This window comes from Zootermopsis nevadensis, unplaced genomic scaffold, assembly GCF_977971745.1.
Source record: "Zootermopsis nevadensis isolate Lab colony 2312 unplaced genomic scaffold, Znev_1.0 Znev_ptg000025l, whole genome shotgun sequence".
In the NCBI taxonomy this organism is placed as follows: domain Eukaryota; kingdom Metazoa; phylum Arthropoda; class Insecta; order Blattodea; family Termopsidae; genus Zootermopsis; species Zootermopsis nevadensis.
Window position 1 is genome coordinate 6,669,401 of NW_028259157.1, and position 13,721 is coordinate 6,683,121.

The 13,721-nt window shown below is 35.0% G+C and overlaps 1 protein-coding gene across 1 annotated transcript; it reads right to left on the reverse strand.

Moving 5' to 3' along the window:
• Nucleotides 1-2,045: 2,045 nt before the first annotated feature.
• Nucleotides 2,046-11,939, reverse strand: Efr (ER GDP-fucose transporter). Its single transcript, XM_022067307.2, has 8 exons — nucleotides 11,575-11,939; nucleotides 10,382-10,495; nucleotides 9,529-9,631; nucleotides 8,234-8,365; nucleotides 7,741-7,813; nucleotides 7,353-7,462; nucleotides 4,925-5,076; nucleotides 2,046-4,067 (listed from the first exon to the last, which is right to left on the reverse strand). The coding sequence occupies exons 1-8, from the start codon at nucleotides 11,649-11,651 to the stop codon at nucleotides 3,824-3,826; spliced, it is 1,005 nt and encodes a 334-aa protein (XP_021922999.1). The 5' UTR covers nucleotides 11,652-11,939; the 3' UTR covers nucleotides 2,046-3,823.
• Nucleotides 11,940-13,721: the final 1,782 nt, after the last annotated feature.

The window sequence follows — 13,721 nt, forward strand, 5'->3', positions numbered from 1 at the left end:
TTTATTTTATAATTAAGTAGATGTTTCCTCCTTCCAGAAATGTCTCTTTCCCCAAAACTGACTCAATAAAGATTGCCTAGTATTTTCACCGTTGTAAATAATACAGTGGGAATGTGCGACTAGTTCCAAGTCAATAAAGCTCGTAGAACTTAAGCATAGCATTTCCTAGATAGTACTATGTAGGAAATGCTATATAACTATACTGTCATGACTAGATTATTCTGTAAATAAGATAGAAGCAGTCTGTTGACTACCACTATAAAGGTTATAGCACCATTCAGAAGCCTTTGTGAAAACAGAGTGGAACATTTAATGGTGAAGTAGTTGTCATTACTATAGCAGGAGGGGTTCTCTAAGACCTGCCATATCCCTCACATCATTTAATGGAGTCCGACAGGTTACAGGTGGTTAAATGTGTATATTTATCTCTGGATTCCAGAAACCATATAAATCATGCAGTGGAGACATTACCATCAAACATTTTGTCAGAACCATGTTAATATTATGACCACCCTGTTCTTGGACTATAAGGTGTTTGACCCACAGGTCTACTATATAGGATTTGAGGTTTTCACAGCAGTGAGTTTGAAGATGGTTGTCTTCTGGGTTGTAGTGCTGAGCAGTCTGGTAAAATTCTACTAGACTATATGGAGCTACAAGCCAGAAGACAGCCATCTAAGTGTTGAATACTATGCAGCCACTATAAAGTCCCATGCATAACACTATCAAACAAGTATGCTGAGCAAAGTTAACAAGCAGAACAATCCATCTCAGCCACAGCAATACCCACATCCTCCAGTCACACAAACAGAAATTACAGGATTATGTCTGGAGCTCCAGAACCCACCCTAATGTCCATACCTGGTCCCAAGTGACCACAGGGCTGGCAGATACAAAGATGGGTTAAAAAATGTTGGACTGTGACATCAATTTTACATGTCTAACCACCTGAGAAGAATTAATTGTATTAATTATGTGTACATGCAGAGTCATCCCCTGTTTGATTGATATAAAAAGATACTTCTGAATTTGTAATATCTGAAGCATTTCACAGTGACTGAATGCAATAAAGTCTTCTCAGCTAATCAGCCATGGTACAACTGAATGTTTCAAAGACTGTCATTGCCTCCATTATCAGGGCTGACAGGAACATCTACACAAAGCACACAGGCAGAGTAAACACCACAAATCATCATGTCAGTGTTTGGTTTCTTCATGAATCTGTTACATGGTAATAAATGTTTCTCTGGGAAATGAATGCTGCTGTTGATAATTCATGTTGTTGTACAAGAACAAAAACAAGAAAAATTGACAAAAAACCAATGGTAAATCTTCAATTTAGAAGAAAATTAGCTGAGCTGTAAACTGAGAGAAAGTAGAAACAGGAATGTCAGTCATAACATTATGCAGCTGAGGAATGGCAAAATCACACTACATTTATGCAAATCAGAATAACTTGAAAGTTTAAAAAATCAAGGGTTGATAATATGTAATATTGTGTAACATTTCAGAAAACCAGGCCTAAATCCAGGTGTATATAATAATGTATTTTTCTGTCTACACAAATTTATTTATAGTTCATTTAACAACACTTTTTCAGTAGCTATATAGTGTCAAATGAGAATATGATGGTAAATGATGAATTGGAAAGGATGTGGAAGAAAACAGTCGTGGCCCAATTTAAGGCATTATCCCAGCATTTGCATGGAGGAACTGAGGAAAAACCATGCAAAGCCCCACTCAGGATAGCAGGTCTCTGGGCAGAGATTTGTATCTGTAACCTCCCGAATACAAAGCAGGAGTGATAACCACTCAACCACAACATTCGGTTGCCTACACAATGTAAAGACATCCCTTATTTAAAATGCAAAATGCAAAATGAAATACCAAAAGTGGAGTAACAGTGACAACACATTCTACAGTACAGTGAATTCAGTGACAAAAATGAATGCACATAATTTCTTTGCTGAAACTGCAGAATCCTCAGATTGATGTTCACAAATCAAGTATCACTCCATAAAAACAATAAAATAAACTTACCAAAATAACAGCAGTACCTGCTGGCAGACAGGAAGTGAGTTTTATTCAACTTTACCAGTGAATGCACTACTCAAAACAATCAATATACTCACAGACAATATGTAACAGTTTTGCATAAAATATACAGTAAAACCTCTATCCATCGTTACCCAAACTATCGTTTTCCCGGATGCATCGTCTGTTTCGTTCGGTCCCTGATTAGTCCTATATAAAATGTTACATTTTCTCGCTTCTATCGTTCGTCGAACTGCCGTTTTATCGCACCAATCGTTCAAAAATCTTAGTCCTGGCCCACAATTTTCTCGCACTGATCGTTTCTGAGAAATTATAACGAAATTTACGCAATGTTTTAGAATTCAAAATGACCGCTTTAGAGATAAATAAATATCGAAAGACGCACAGTGAGCTTGCCACATGCGTGGTCGACAATGTCAATGAATCGTGTGACGATCGCGAAAGGGGTGATAACGGCGAGGAAGGGGAAGACGACGAATGCAAGCCCGAAGCTGTGCCGAAGTTTCCCGTAGCACATGCTGCATTCGTTCTTTTATGCGAACAATATTTGTGGTGTTGAAAACGTTTTGAACATGGAAAGGGATCTGTTTCGCCTAAAACGTAAAGTTATCCATTAAAGACTTTTTTTGCTAAAAGAAGTAACTTTGAAACAGGTTTTGTGTGTTCCAAAGAGAAAAACGCACTATTTTAATTTTTTCTCATTTTTAATGCTTTCCCGCAACTGTCGTTTTCCCGTATTCATCGTTTTGATTTCTCTCCCCCGTCAAAAACGATGCATCGAGATTTCACTGTATATGCGTTGAAAAGTTTAGATGGAACAAGATAAATGCTATATAACTTCTGCTTTCGAGTGAAAGCCAGGCGTTTGGTGTTAACCAACATATCAGCAAACATTGCAGTTGCCATTTTCAAGGTGGTTGAGGTGGGGGCTCATTACTGAAGGCCTTATACAAGCAGGCAGTGGGTGCAAGATGAATTTGCTGGTGTTGATTGAAGGAATGGAGGACGTGGTTCTCACAGGAAAGCCGAAGTTATACATTGAACTACAACTATAAAGACCTATGGACAAGAAGATAAATGCTGTTTCATTCAGTTAGCATTTCTAACAAACCACAGCCCATAAAAACTGTAATATATTTAATACAAACATCACCAACCCTCTGAATCTCATGATGAACACTACTTCTCATAACCATAAACACTGTGTTTAATAAGTTAAATTTAGGATGACAACAGTCAATAATACTAAACAATAACAATGATAATTTAATTAGAGCCATTACAGGCAATCATAATTCTAAGATTCAATTATCACATGAAAATTCTTTAAATTGTAAGCTCTGGAAGTGTGGGGGAAAAAGACTAAAATAAGACAATAAAAATATACTATTTCTTTTTCCCATATTTATAGCAGATCATTATTTTCACTATCATGAATAAAAATAAATATAAATTAAAGGTCAATTTTAAAATAAATGTATTTCTGGCACCAGTCATATACCAAATTTTTCATCACGGAACAAACACTTCTGGAGTACAAATGTTTTTGATTCATATGAATACAAGGATATATAATTCTAATTTAAAATGATAAAATTCCATTCTTAAAACTGAACACACTCATGTGAAAACCATACGTGTAACAACATAAAACTGAGCAAACATATCCAGACTTCTGAACTCATAGGACACATTTCTTCACACAAATACAGTATTTTAAACTAGTATGGTAATCCTTTTGAATGACAGCTACAAATAATATGGAATATTATTCAACCTTTTTTGGTAATGGACTAGATATTGCAGCTCTGAATTTATCTACTACTTCTGTAAATATTAGAGTTCCAGAAAACACCAAAAAGGTTCCAAGCCAATGTGCAAAGGTGAATTCATTCTTGAAATACACGATGGAGAAGAGCAAACTAATGAATTTTCGAAGCGTTACAACCAAGGTAACGGTGAGAGATGTGCATTCAGTTGTTAGGACATAAACTGAGTTGATACATACACATCTGTAAACCTGTTAAGAAAATTATATCTTTTAAACATTATTTCTGTACCAGAAAATGGTCTATAAATGAATTCATCATATTCTAAGAAAAAGATGGCTGTCTTCTGGGTTGTTACACTGTGTAGTCTGGTAGAAGTTCTTGCTTCCAACATTAGGGTGATGATGGAGGCAGCAAGGACCTCTGAAACATTGGAAAACTTCTTCTACCAGACAACATCTTCATACCCATCCCGCAAGAACTTCAAATCCTACATATTTAAGATGCCTGAACGTAAAAAATTAATTTTAAACAGAACAAATAAACTAATAAATCACTAAATATAAACAGCAAGATCCATTCAGATGTAATGCACCCCCAAATATAATGTTCACTTCAATTTTTAAAGCTTAAACTGGAAGAAAAAACCTTTTTTAACCACCAGATATATAAACCACACTGAAGTACCCACATAAAAAGAGTATGCTGGCCAAAATTCAAATTACACACTCCTTTGCTATAAACTACACAGTGCAACTGAACATAAGATTTTAGCTGCACATTAAAATCCTTTTTTAAAGATGCCTCAAAATATGGAACAAAGATGTCAAAAGCTACTGTAGCTATCTATCCAATATGTGCTGTAGGAAAGACATAGAAAATGTTGTAATGTCATTTGTAGCCACCACACTTTTATACACAATGCCTGTGAAGGTATAAATTTTATCTAAAATGTTCAGAGTGCAATGTGACCATATTTTCTAAAAAAAATATGGACAAACAACAATACTTCTGCACCTACAGTACTGACCCATAAACACTGGTATCTTGATAAATTATATATTTACAAATTGAGTCTGTAAAACATTATAAAAGGATACTGTGTGAGAACATTGCCAGCTAGATAAAGGTAGAGTTTCGGTAGTCCTACACCAATGACAGGCACTGCCACAGGTTCACTTTGAGCAAATGAAATGATGTGTGAATAAATGTTCTCATACAAAATAAGAAATCCGGGCAGGGGAAGTAGATGCTGTAACAAAAGGGTCTTCTGTCAACCTTTCTGGTACTATGGCCCCCCCCTCAGAATACACACTAACTAAAATATACATAAAATATATAGTTTTTCATTACTTTTTACTCCAATGTGGAAGGAAAAAAAGTGACCAAAAAAAAACTTAAAATTTGTAGTAATACAGCATAAAGAATAAAAGAGTGAAATATACTCAACTTGTGTATGCCTTAGGAACAACCTGCAGACTTTGGTTAACACTGTTTCAGATGATGATAACACATCTCAAAAGCCATCTAATACTTTCCTTGTAGAGAATGATTAACTCTTTGCAATCAAAAGTCCATTCATTTACCACACAGGTTTGAATCGTTATAAAACTGAGCACAAATAATTTAAAGTGCAACACGCAGCCAATATATATATATATATATATATATATATATATATATATATACACACACACACACACACACACTCACACACACGTTAGTCAAAAAGTTCATGTACTTTTACTCTAGAGAACTTACCTATCATCATGGCAGGTTTAACTGCATACCACTCCTGAAGTATTGTTTGCGACTGTAATCTTGAGACTTGCAAGGAATGCAGGAAGTCCGAAGCGTTAAAGGCTGATGCTATCTTTCCTCCTTCAGCCCACTTCCTCGCCTGCAAGTCTCAAATTACAGTTGCGAACTATAACTGCCTTCTGCTGTCATATATTTCTATCACTGCCAGAAGCACTCATGCAGAACTTCTCCAACAAGTGTAACAATGTTGAAGTCTCTTATACCTTTTATGCTAACAGGAACCTGCATCCCTTTGAGATGTTCAGGTAGTAACAAGCAGGGACTAGGAAAGTTAGAGAGATTGCGAAAACATAGTGATATCATTCACAGTCAGACAATCCTGTATATATATATATATATATATATATATATATATATATAAAAAAACCCAACAACAACAACAAAAAACAGATGAACTGGTACACTGTAATGGTGGAGCAGCCATTTCATAAATTCCCACAAAATTGTGGACAGCTTCTGCAAATGACAAAGAATTTCTTTACACACAGTTTTGTTTATATTACGCTTTTTCCAAAATGAACTGTCATAATTATTAGCTACAGCCAGCCTTCCCTTCCACAGGTCATCATCCAGTGATTGTTGGCTCTCCCTGAAATTTTTATACCACTTGTTACTTGTGCCTTATGGTTTTGTAATCTTATGAGTTGTTTTATTTTGAGTGTGGTGTGTTGTTTTGTTGTCTTATTGTTTTGTTGCATCTTATGTTTTTTGTGTCTTATTGTAGCACCACTGCCACTGGTTAAAAACCCATTTGCAGTTAATAATAATAAAAATAAATAAATAAATACTGCAGTTTTACTCAACACCATACACAAACTTAACATTCATTCACTCTTCAAATTGTGACATCAGAGTAAGCACAGTAAGTGCCATGAAAATCAAACTTCAGAAGCAAATTACCATGTTTTCATCCTCTTTGTATACTGAGTACATATAAAATTAAACATGCCCCACTGCATACCATGAAGGTGCTTGGAGACAGAGGTGGTATAGCTACTACTAATTCAAGACCTTGGCACTAGATTGGGATCAGTGGTCAGTATCATGCCCTGACCATACTTTACTCCTGGGGGAAAGGAACACCCCTAGTACCCAATGAATGGGCCCCAGGACTGACCTGGACACAGAAGCCAGATAAAAAATCCTTTGCCCCTGCTGTGAATCAAACCCTGGTCATCCAGTCTGTAGTCAGACTGAGCTACCCTGGTACACACTTAAACCACTGCCCGCACCTTCCCTACCAGTTCTGATATGAAGACTTACAAAAATCCTATATCATTCAGCAATTACCACAAATGTTCATGTACTTTCGATTCTGCCATGTTTAATAGTGTGAGAAAAATCTGTGGAGGATAGGAAAAAGGCAAGGAGAAAATAATTATCAGAGTGGGGTCAATGAGGATATCATAAATTGCTGCCTGAATTTCCATGCTAACAACACCCTCTCAAACACTGAAACTGCATTAAATATACTAGTGCTCATAAATTATCAGACAAATATAGGGGAGTGTATTTATTTATAACACATACAAAAAACTTATGTATCAACTTCAGTGGCCGCATAAAAAACAAACAAAAAAACTTAAATGTTGTACGACTGTTTTGTAGTACACAAGCTTTCCGTAATATAAATAAATAATTACATACCCTTCAAATCATCTGCTAATTTATGGACACACTGTATAAAAAATATTTTACAATACATACTGTGTAATACAAAGATTCTCTTGGATGCTTCCCATATCTTTTATACAGCTCTTCTTGGTATATACCCATTCTCGCTGATACAAAGAGTGCAACTGTTAAGAGTAAAATGCCTGGAAAACATAAGACATACATATTAACATGAAAAGTCACTACATAGTCTGAACACAGCATGTGGCAATGCACAACAGAATGCTTTAAACCATCACTAGTCAAACAATATCTGGTATTTATCAGAATTAGAGTGTGAAGTCCAAATGACCAATAAATTTCTGTGTTCCTGAAATATGACTAAAAGTAGTTGCAAAAAGGAACTATCTCTTTTATCTCCATTGCTTTATTCACTTATATTTACAGATAATAAGGAGCAACAATATTTAAAGATACTTGCCTACAATCCACCAAAAAAGTACATCCATTTCAGACTGTTCAGGAACTATCTGATTCAATGGTGTGGTTGCTTTCTGGATAAAAACAAAAATTAAAATTAACCTGACAAGGAAAAACTGCTCTCCAACTATCAACATAGATTTTAAAGATGTTGAACATAATTCACAAATTTTTGCAAAATATTACTGATAATATTTTGTTCTTTAGTGGACATATTGCTTTCACATCACTTATAACACTGCAGTTCCAGTCACTGGAATTTGCCACTATAGAAATTAAGACAACATTTGAAACACTTCTACAGGCTGTTTTCCAGCAAATTCACACCAACAGAGAACCACTGTGATGTTTTACCTCACTGCTATAACCCCTAAACTAAGAATATGGTTCTAAGAGAAAAATACTGATGTGTAAAGAGAGCATAAGTGCAAATTTCAGGCTTAGAGAAGGTTGCAGAATATAAACAAATTTCCAAACTCTAAATCAGTACTCACCATATCTTTTCCTGAGACAATAGTGCAAACTGAAATGCCAAGTGTAATCATGAAGACTGACAGGTATTTTGACGAAGTATATTCCTTGTTCAGGATCAGTATACCCATTATCATATTAGCAATCAATGATCCCTATGGGGAGGAAAAAATGAAACACATACATACATATTTAATACAGTAATAGAAATATCTAGGAAAATATGAGATTTCAGGGTCACACATCAGTTTAGATGTCAAAGTCGGTCTTCTGGGTTGTGGCACCATGTTGACTTGTACGTAGATGAAGATTTCTGTCTTCTGGGTTGTTGCGCTGTGTAGTCTGGTCGATGTTAACCAACATTTCAGAGGTCATACGGCCTCCGTCATCAGGGCAATGACAAAATAAAATTCACTGTATGAATAAAGTCCTAAATATGTGGAAATCTTTGAAGAAGATCTAAATTCTTTTCAATGTCCTGAGTTCGAACTTTAAAAAATAATGATTTTTTTTCAAAAGTGCTTTATTCTTCTTCTATGGTGCAACAGCACGAGTCTAGCCTTGGCCTTCTTCCATGTGGGAGGTTTCTTTGTCTATGAAGTGTATTTATGAGCAGTGAGGGACAAGCGCACTGCCTCTGCACAATTTTTACTCAATCCTGATTTGTGTGCTAGAGCCATCTTGACTTGAGTGAGAAATGGCTGCTGAATTTTGCTTGCGAAACATTTCGTTTCATGCTCATAAGGTTCTTTTACATGCTGTAAATCAACAACACGGGACCACTGGCTTTATTTCCCCTCTGAAGGAAGTTGTGCTACAGATTTTTATCACCCTTAAAAATCCACTGACCTTGGCCAGGTTTGAACCCGCGAGCCTTGGGTCAAGTGGCGCGCATGCTAACCACTAGTCCACTGAGGGTGACAAAACTGCTTTATAATTACACACAATTATTTTTATTTAATGTATCATAAAACTTGCAGAAGATGTATTATTAGACATAAGAAAATTATTCCTGTTAAAGACCTAATTCAATAAAGTCAATACTCCAGTTATTAACGTGTTTACATAAATGTCAAACATGATTAGAACAATCGAGCACCTGTATCACTCATATTGTGCTGTGCTATTGTTGCAGTGTGGTGTGAAAGGACATCATTAGCAGCCATAGTAACTACCACTATCAATGAAGCCAATAAACAATTGAACCCCAAGCCTCTGTTCATGCCTTACAATTTGAATTAGTGATTCTGTCTCCTACAAACATATACATATCAGTGAACTGTACTGTAAAAATTGTTTGTTGATTACATATACTTACAGCCCTAAATATCATGTGCAGGGGCATAGGAATGTTGAAATTGAATGCATAATTATTGCACACATTAGCACAGAAGAACATAGCAACCAGGACTGCATAATCTCTGCAAAGAGAAAAGTATATAATGTGGTTCATTATAAAGTAACCCAAAATACTTTACGACCTCAATAAACAAATTGTATTAGACTATAAAATCATATTTTTATAAAATAAAGGCTCGAGGTAAGAGCAATCACAGTTAAGGCAATCTTAAAATAGTGCAGAGAACATTTGATATTTGCAAGTACAACTAATACACACATAGAATACTTTTATTTACATGTTCCCCACAAGTAGGCAAATTGCAGTGTAAAGCCTGAAGACAGAAAAAATATGCAGAAAGTTGTTTTTTCTGGATTCTAAGTTACATTTGCCAAAGTTCTGCAACATTATCATCTTCATAGCTGTCCATTTACCAACCTAGAATTTGTAGGTATGTTTATGCTGTGTCTCTATAGCAAATACTCACATTTATAATGCCACTGCTTCATTAATTATTACCATCAAGACTAAAGACAATATAGATTATATGCAGCTGCCATGTTCTTTTAGAGGAGTGAGGGGAAGAAAATAAAAATAAGAAACCTATTATCATGCATCATGTCAGGACCTTATATTATGTGGTACTAGTGTTCCTCTCAAACCAACAATGGCCATGGGCTAAGAAGCTGTGTCTGAACCAATAGTAAGGACGCCACAGAGAGAGAGTGTCTAGGTCCAGCTCTTATAACAATGGACATACTTGGATATGCTGTACTAATAATTATTCTGAAGATAATTATTCAAATTAAGCAAAACCAGAAAATATACTAACTTTATTCCAATACTTGGTTTTTTTGTTCCAAAGTGAGCTGTAATGATGAAACCTTCAAGAGCAATAATAAAAAATTGGGAAAATGTAATTATGTTGCCACTTGATGGATCTTCCCTGAAAGAAAAAAATAAAAATTAATAGAGGGCAGTTGTTAAAAATAAACTAATTTATAAATAATATGAGAATATTTGTTTAATGATGCTTAAGGGGATGAAGAGATGGAACTAAAAGATGGAACAACCTACAGCATCAAGGACAGCAATTATAAATATATGATCACCACTGATAAGATACATTGACAATTTCAAGAACAGTGGCCAGAAGGGAGAGATGATTAATGGTTTGTACAAACTTAACACTCAAAAACACCATGATAACCTGAGCTGCACCAATCAGAATCTTTCAGAATACAATGCTGCATTAACTTGTGTACTTTCTCAGTTATGATTTTTCAAGGTCAGCTACAAGAACAATGACAAATTCTGTTTCAAAAACTTCTGTAGATTGTGCATAGCAGGTCACAATGGTTGTGGGTTTCATGTAGGGTTGTTAATGTTGACAAAAAGATGTAAAACAATTTTTAACTGGAAGTCAAGCCAAGGAAATGAAAGGTATGAATTAAAGAAAATTTCAGAGGAGTACAGCAGTCAAGCTAAACACAAGTGTCTCCCATGTGTGAACATATATATATATACAGATTGCAAATTATGTAATATCAAAAAGGAATTTAATATACTGTAATTAAGCTATTCAATAATAAACAAATTTCTCCCTACTATAAAAAGTCTGAATCATGTTATAAAGAAGTTCAAGCTATCATTAAAAGAGTGTCTCCTATCACACTCCTTGTACTCCACATAAGAATTGAACTCAATAAAAAATACTCAGCCATTATAAATGCTTTTAAGCAACAGTGGTTATGCTTTCTTGTGTAATTATTTTTGCGGTAATACTGTAGTCGTCTGCAAATTACTGTCATAACCATGTAATTTATATCTCTGCCAGAAATAAGTATTGTATTTGCACTATGACATGTTCTATATCCTTGGCATAGGCCTATGAAGGATCGGTGGAATAGATTCTATTCTATTTTACTCTAGTAATCCTTACAATAGCAAATTCATATGCATTACAGAATACACACTTTTACAAAAGTAATGGGAACATGTGGTACAATATACTGTACAACTTACTTCACTAACAATTCCAGGAATACTACATTGCTGCAACATCCTACAAACACCATCACAATTGCTATAGCAGACTTCATCTTGACTATTCTGTTCTGAAGACCAGCTCTTTTCTTTCAGAAAAGAAAATAATTAAAAGAACGAAGCGTAATACATTTTCTCGGCAAATGGACATAACCTTGAACACGTCAACGATCAACCATTACGCTTCTCCACAGACCGCATTTAACATATTTCACACAGATGGTTGTGGTTAAGTACGCACAGTTTACAGCAAATTTCCCAACTGACCAGCAACTAAACGTTAGGCGCTTGATAAAAAGCTTCTGCCATCTCTATTCTAATAACGGCAAAATTTCCAAGTTGATGTTCGACATCAGTGGCTTAGTCCCTAACACGGGTTTATATCTTCCCACATCCCGACTCCGACAAATCTCACGCAAGAACAGACGCCGAAACCACGGCAAACGGCATATCCTGAGACTCTGAAATTGACTCAGCGCACATCCGGGCAAATTGTTCTTGTTAATCTAATAGCTACATTTAAAATTCTGTCATACATACGGCTGAACGCATGTCAACTTCACAATTAGGTTTCAACACTTTACACAATGTCACAGCATCAGAGTATATTCTAGTCTATTAACTTTTTGAAGTAACCATATATTTTAAAACTTTTTCGTCTATGTCTAGGTTTCCCTTCAGATTTTCAAACCAGAATGTTACACACATTCCTAGTTTCCTCAATTATTGATCATCTCCATCCTTAGTAAACCTTAACAACAGCGAGAGATGAATGGATATTATCTCTTAATTATGTAATTATCTCCACTTACTTTTTTCTTCGACCTTCTTAGTTGAAATGTACTTCTCAGAACATTATCTTCTCCTCAGTCTGTCCAGGAAAATGTACTAGGATTATACTTACATTCTTAAGTACAATAGAGTCCCAACATTCTATTTATCTGACAAGCCATTTTGGAATTTTCCATTTTACCTACAGTCAACTCAGAATGTAGCAGAATAAATTATTCCCCCACCATGCACGACATGACCTAAGGAGGCACAGAAGCAAATACCCATTAACAATTTCTTAGCAAAATAAACACATTCATTTACAAATTTATATTATGTTAAACACTATATTTGTTTGTCAGATTTTTGTATTTGAAGGCAAACTGTATTTTCTTGAATTTATTGGATATTTATCCTCATCTTTTCCAACATTTTCAACTACCCAAGCATCCTTTAGTTTGGTTTAGGCCAGATAATCAGGGTTCAACTGTATTTTGGGTTACAGTCACTTCCATATTATTCTCATTTCATAATTTCCTATGATCCTTCCATTTACAATGATTGTGTGAACTATAGTCAATGAAAAAATTAAAACTAGAAACGTTGTTAAAGACATTTTCTTTGTTATCAGATGCTCTCAATATTTGATATATGCTCAAAGTGAAAAATTCATTTCATGATCTTATAAAACAACAGGCAAAATTAGTTTTATTTGTATATTAAATTATTTAGAAATGAGATGATAAAGATTCTACCTACTGTAGCATAGAACTTCTTGACTGTAGAAGTCTAAATTAAAACTTAAAAAATAAAAGAACTTCAACATAATTTGAGAACCTATCAGTATTAATAATGTATAGTTACATAAAGCCTGTTTTTATAAGTTACTACTCCAGGGATTTTCTATGTTTCTTATCAAAGCAATTCCAATCAGTGTGACCTAAAAGGTTGACAGGGTTTGTGGAACCAGAAGTACTGGATAATTCAACTGACAAAGTAATTGACAATGTAGCTATTCAATAACTGGATGTTGGTGGCCCAGGACAGAGTCCGGTGGTGGACTTTGGTTAGTTCGGTGATGAACCTTCAGGTTCCGTAAGCCATCTAGTTAGTTAGTTAGCTATTTAATATGTTTCTGGAATAAAAATGAAATGTAACAGCTTGAACTACGTTATATTGACATCTCTTAGGAGAGAAAACTATCAATAATACATGAACTTCATACTTCATGTTCAGATCATCATCATCATGTACTGGAAGCATTATGGGTACTTGCAGTAGGTGGGCTCAAAATTATATTAAACTGGAATGGTTGACTGATTTGCATTGGAATAAATACCTGCCAAAACAGTTTC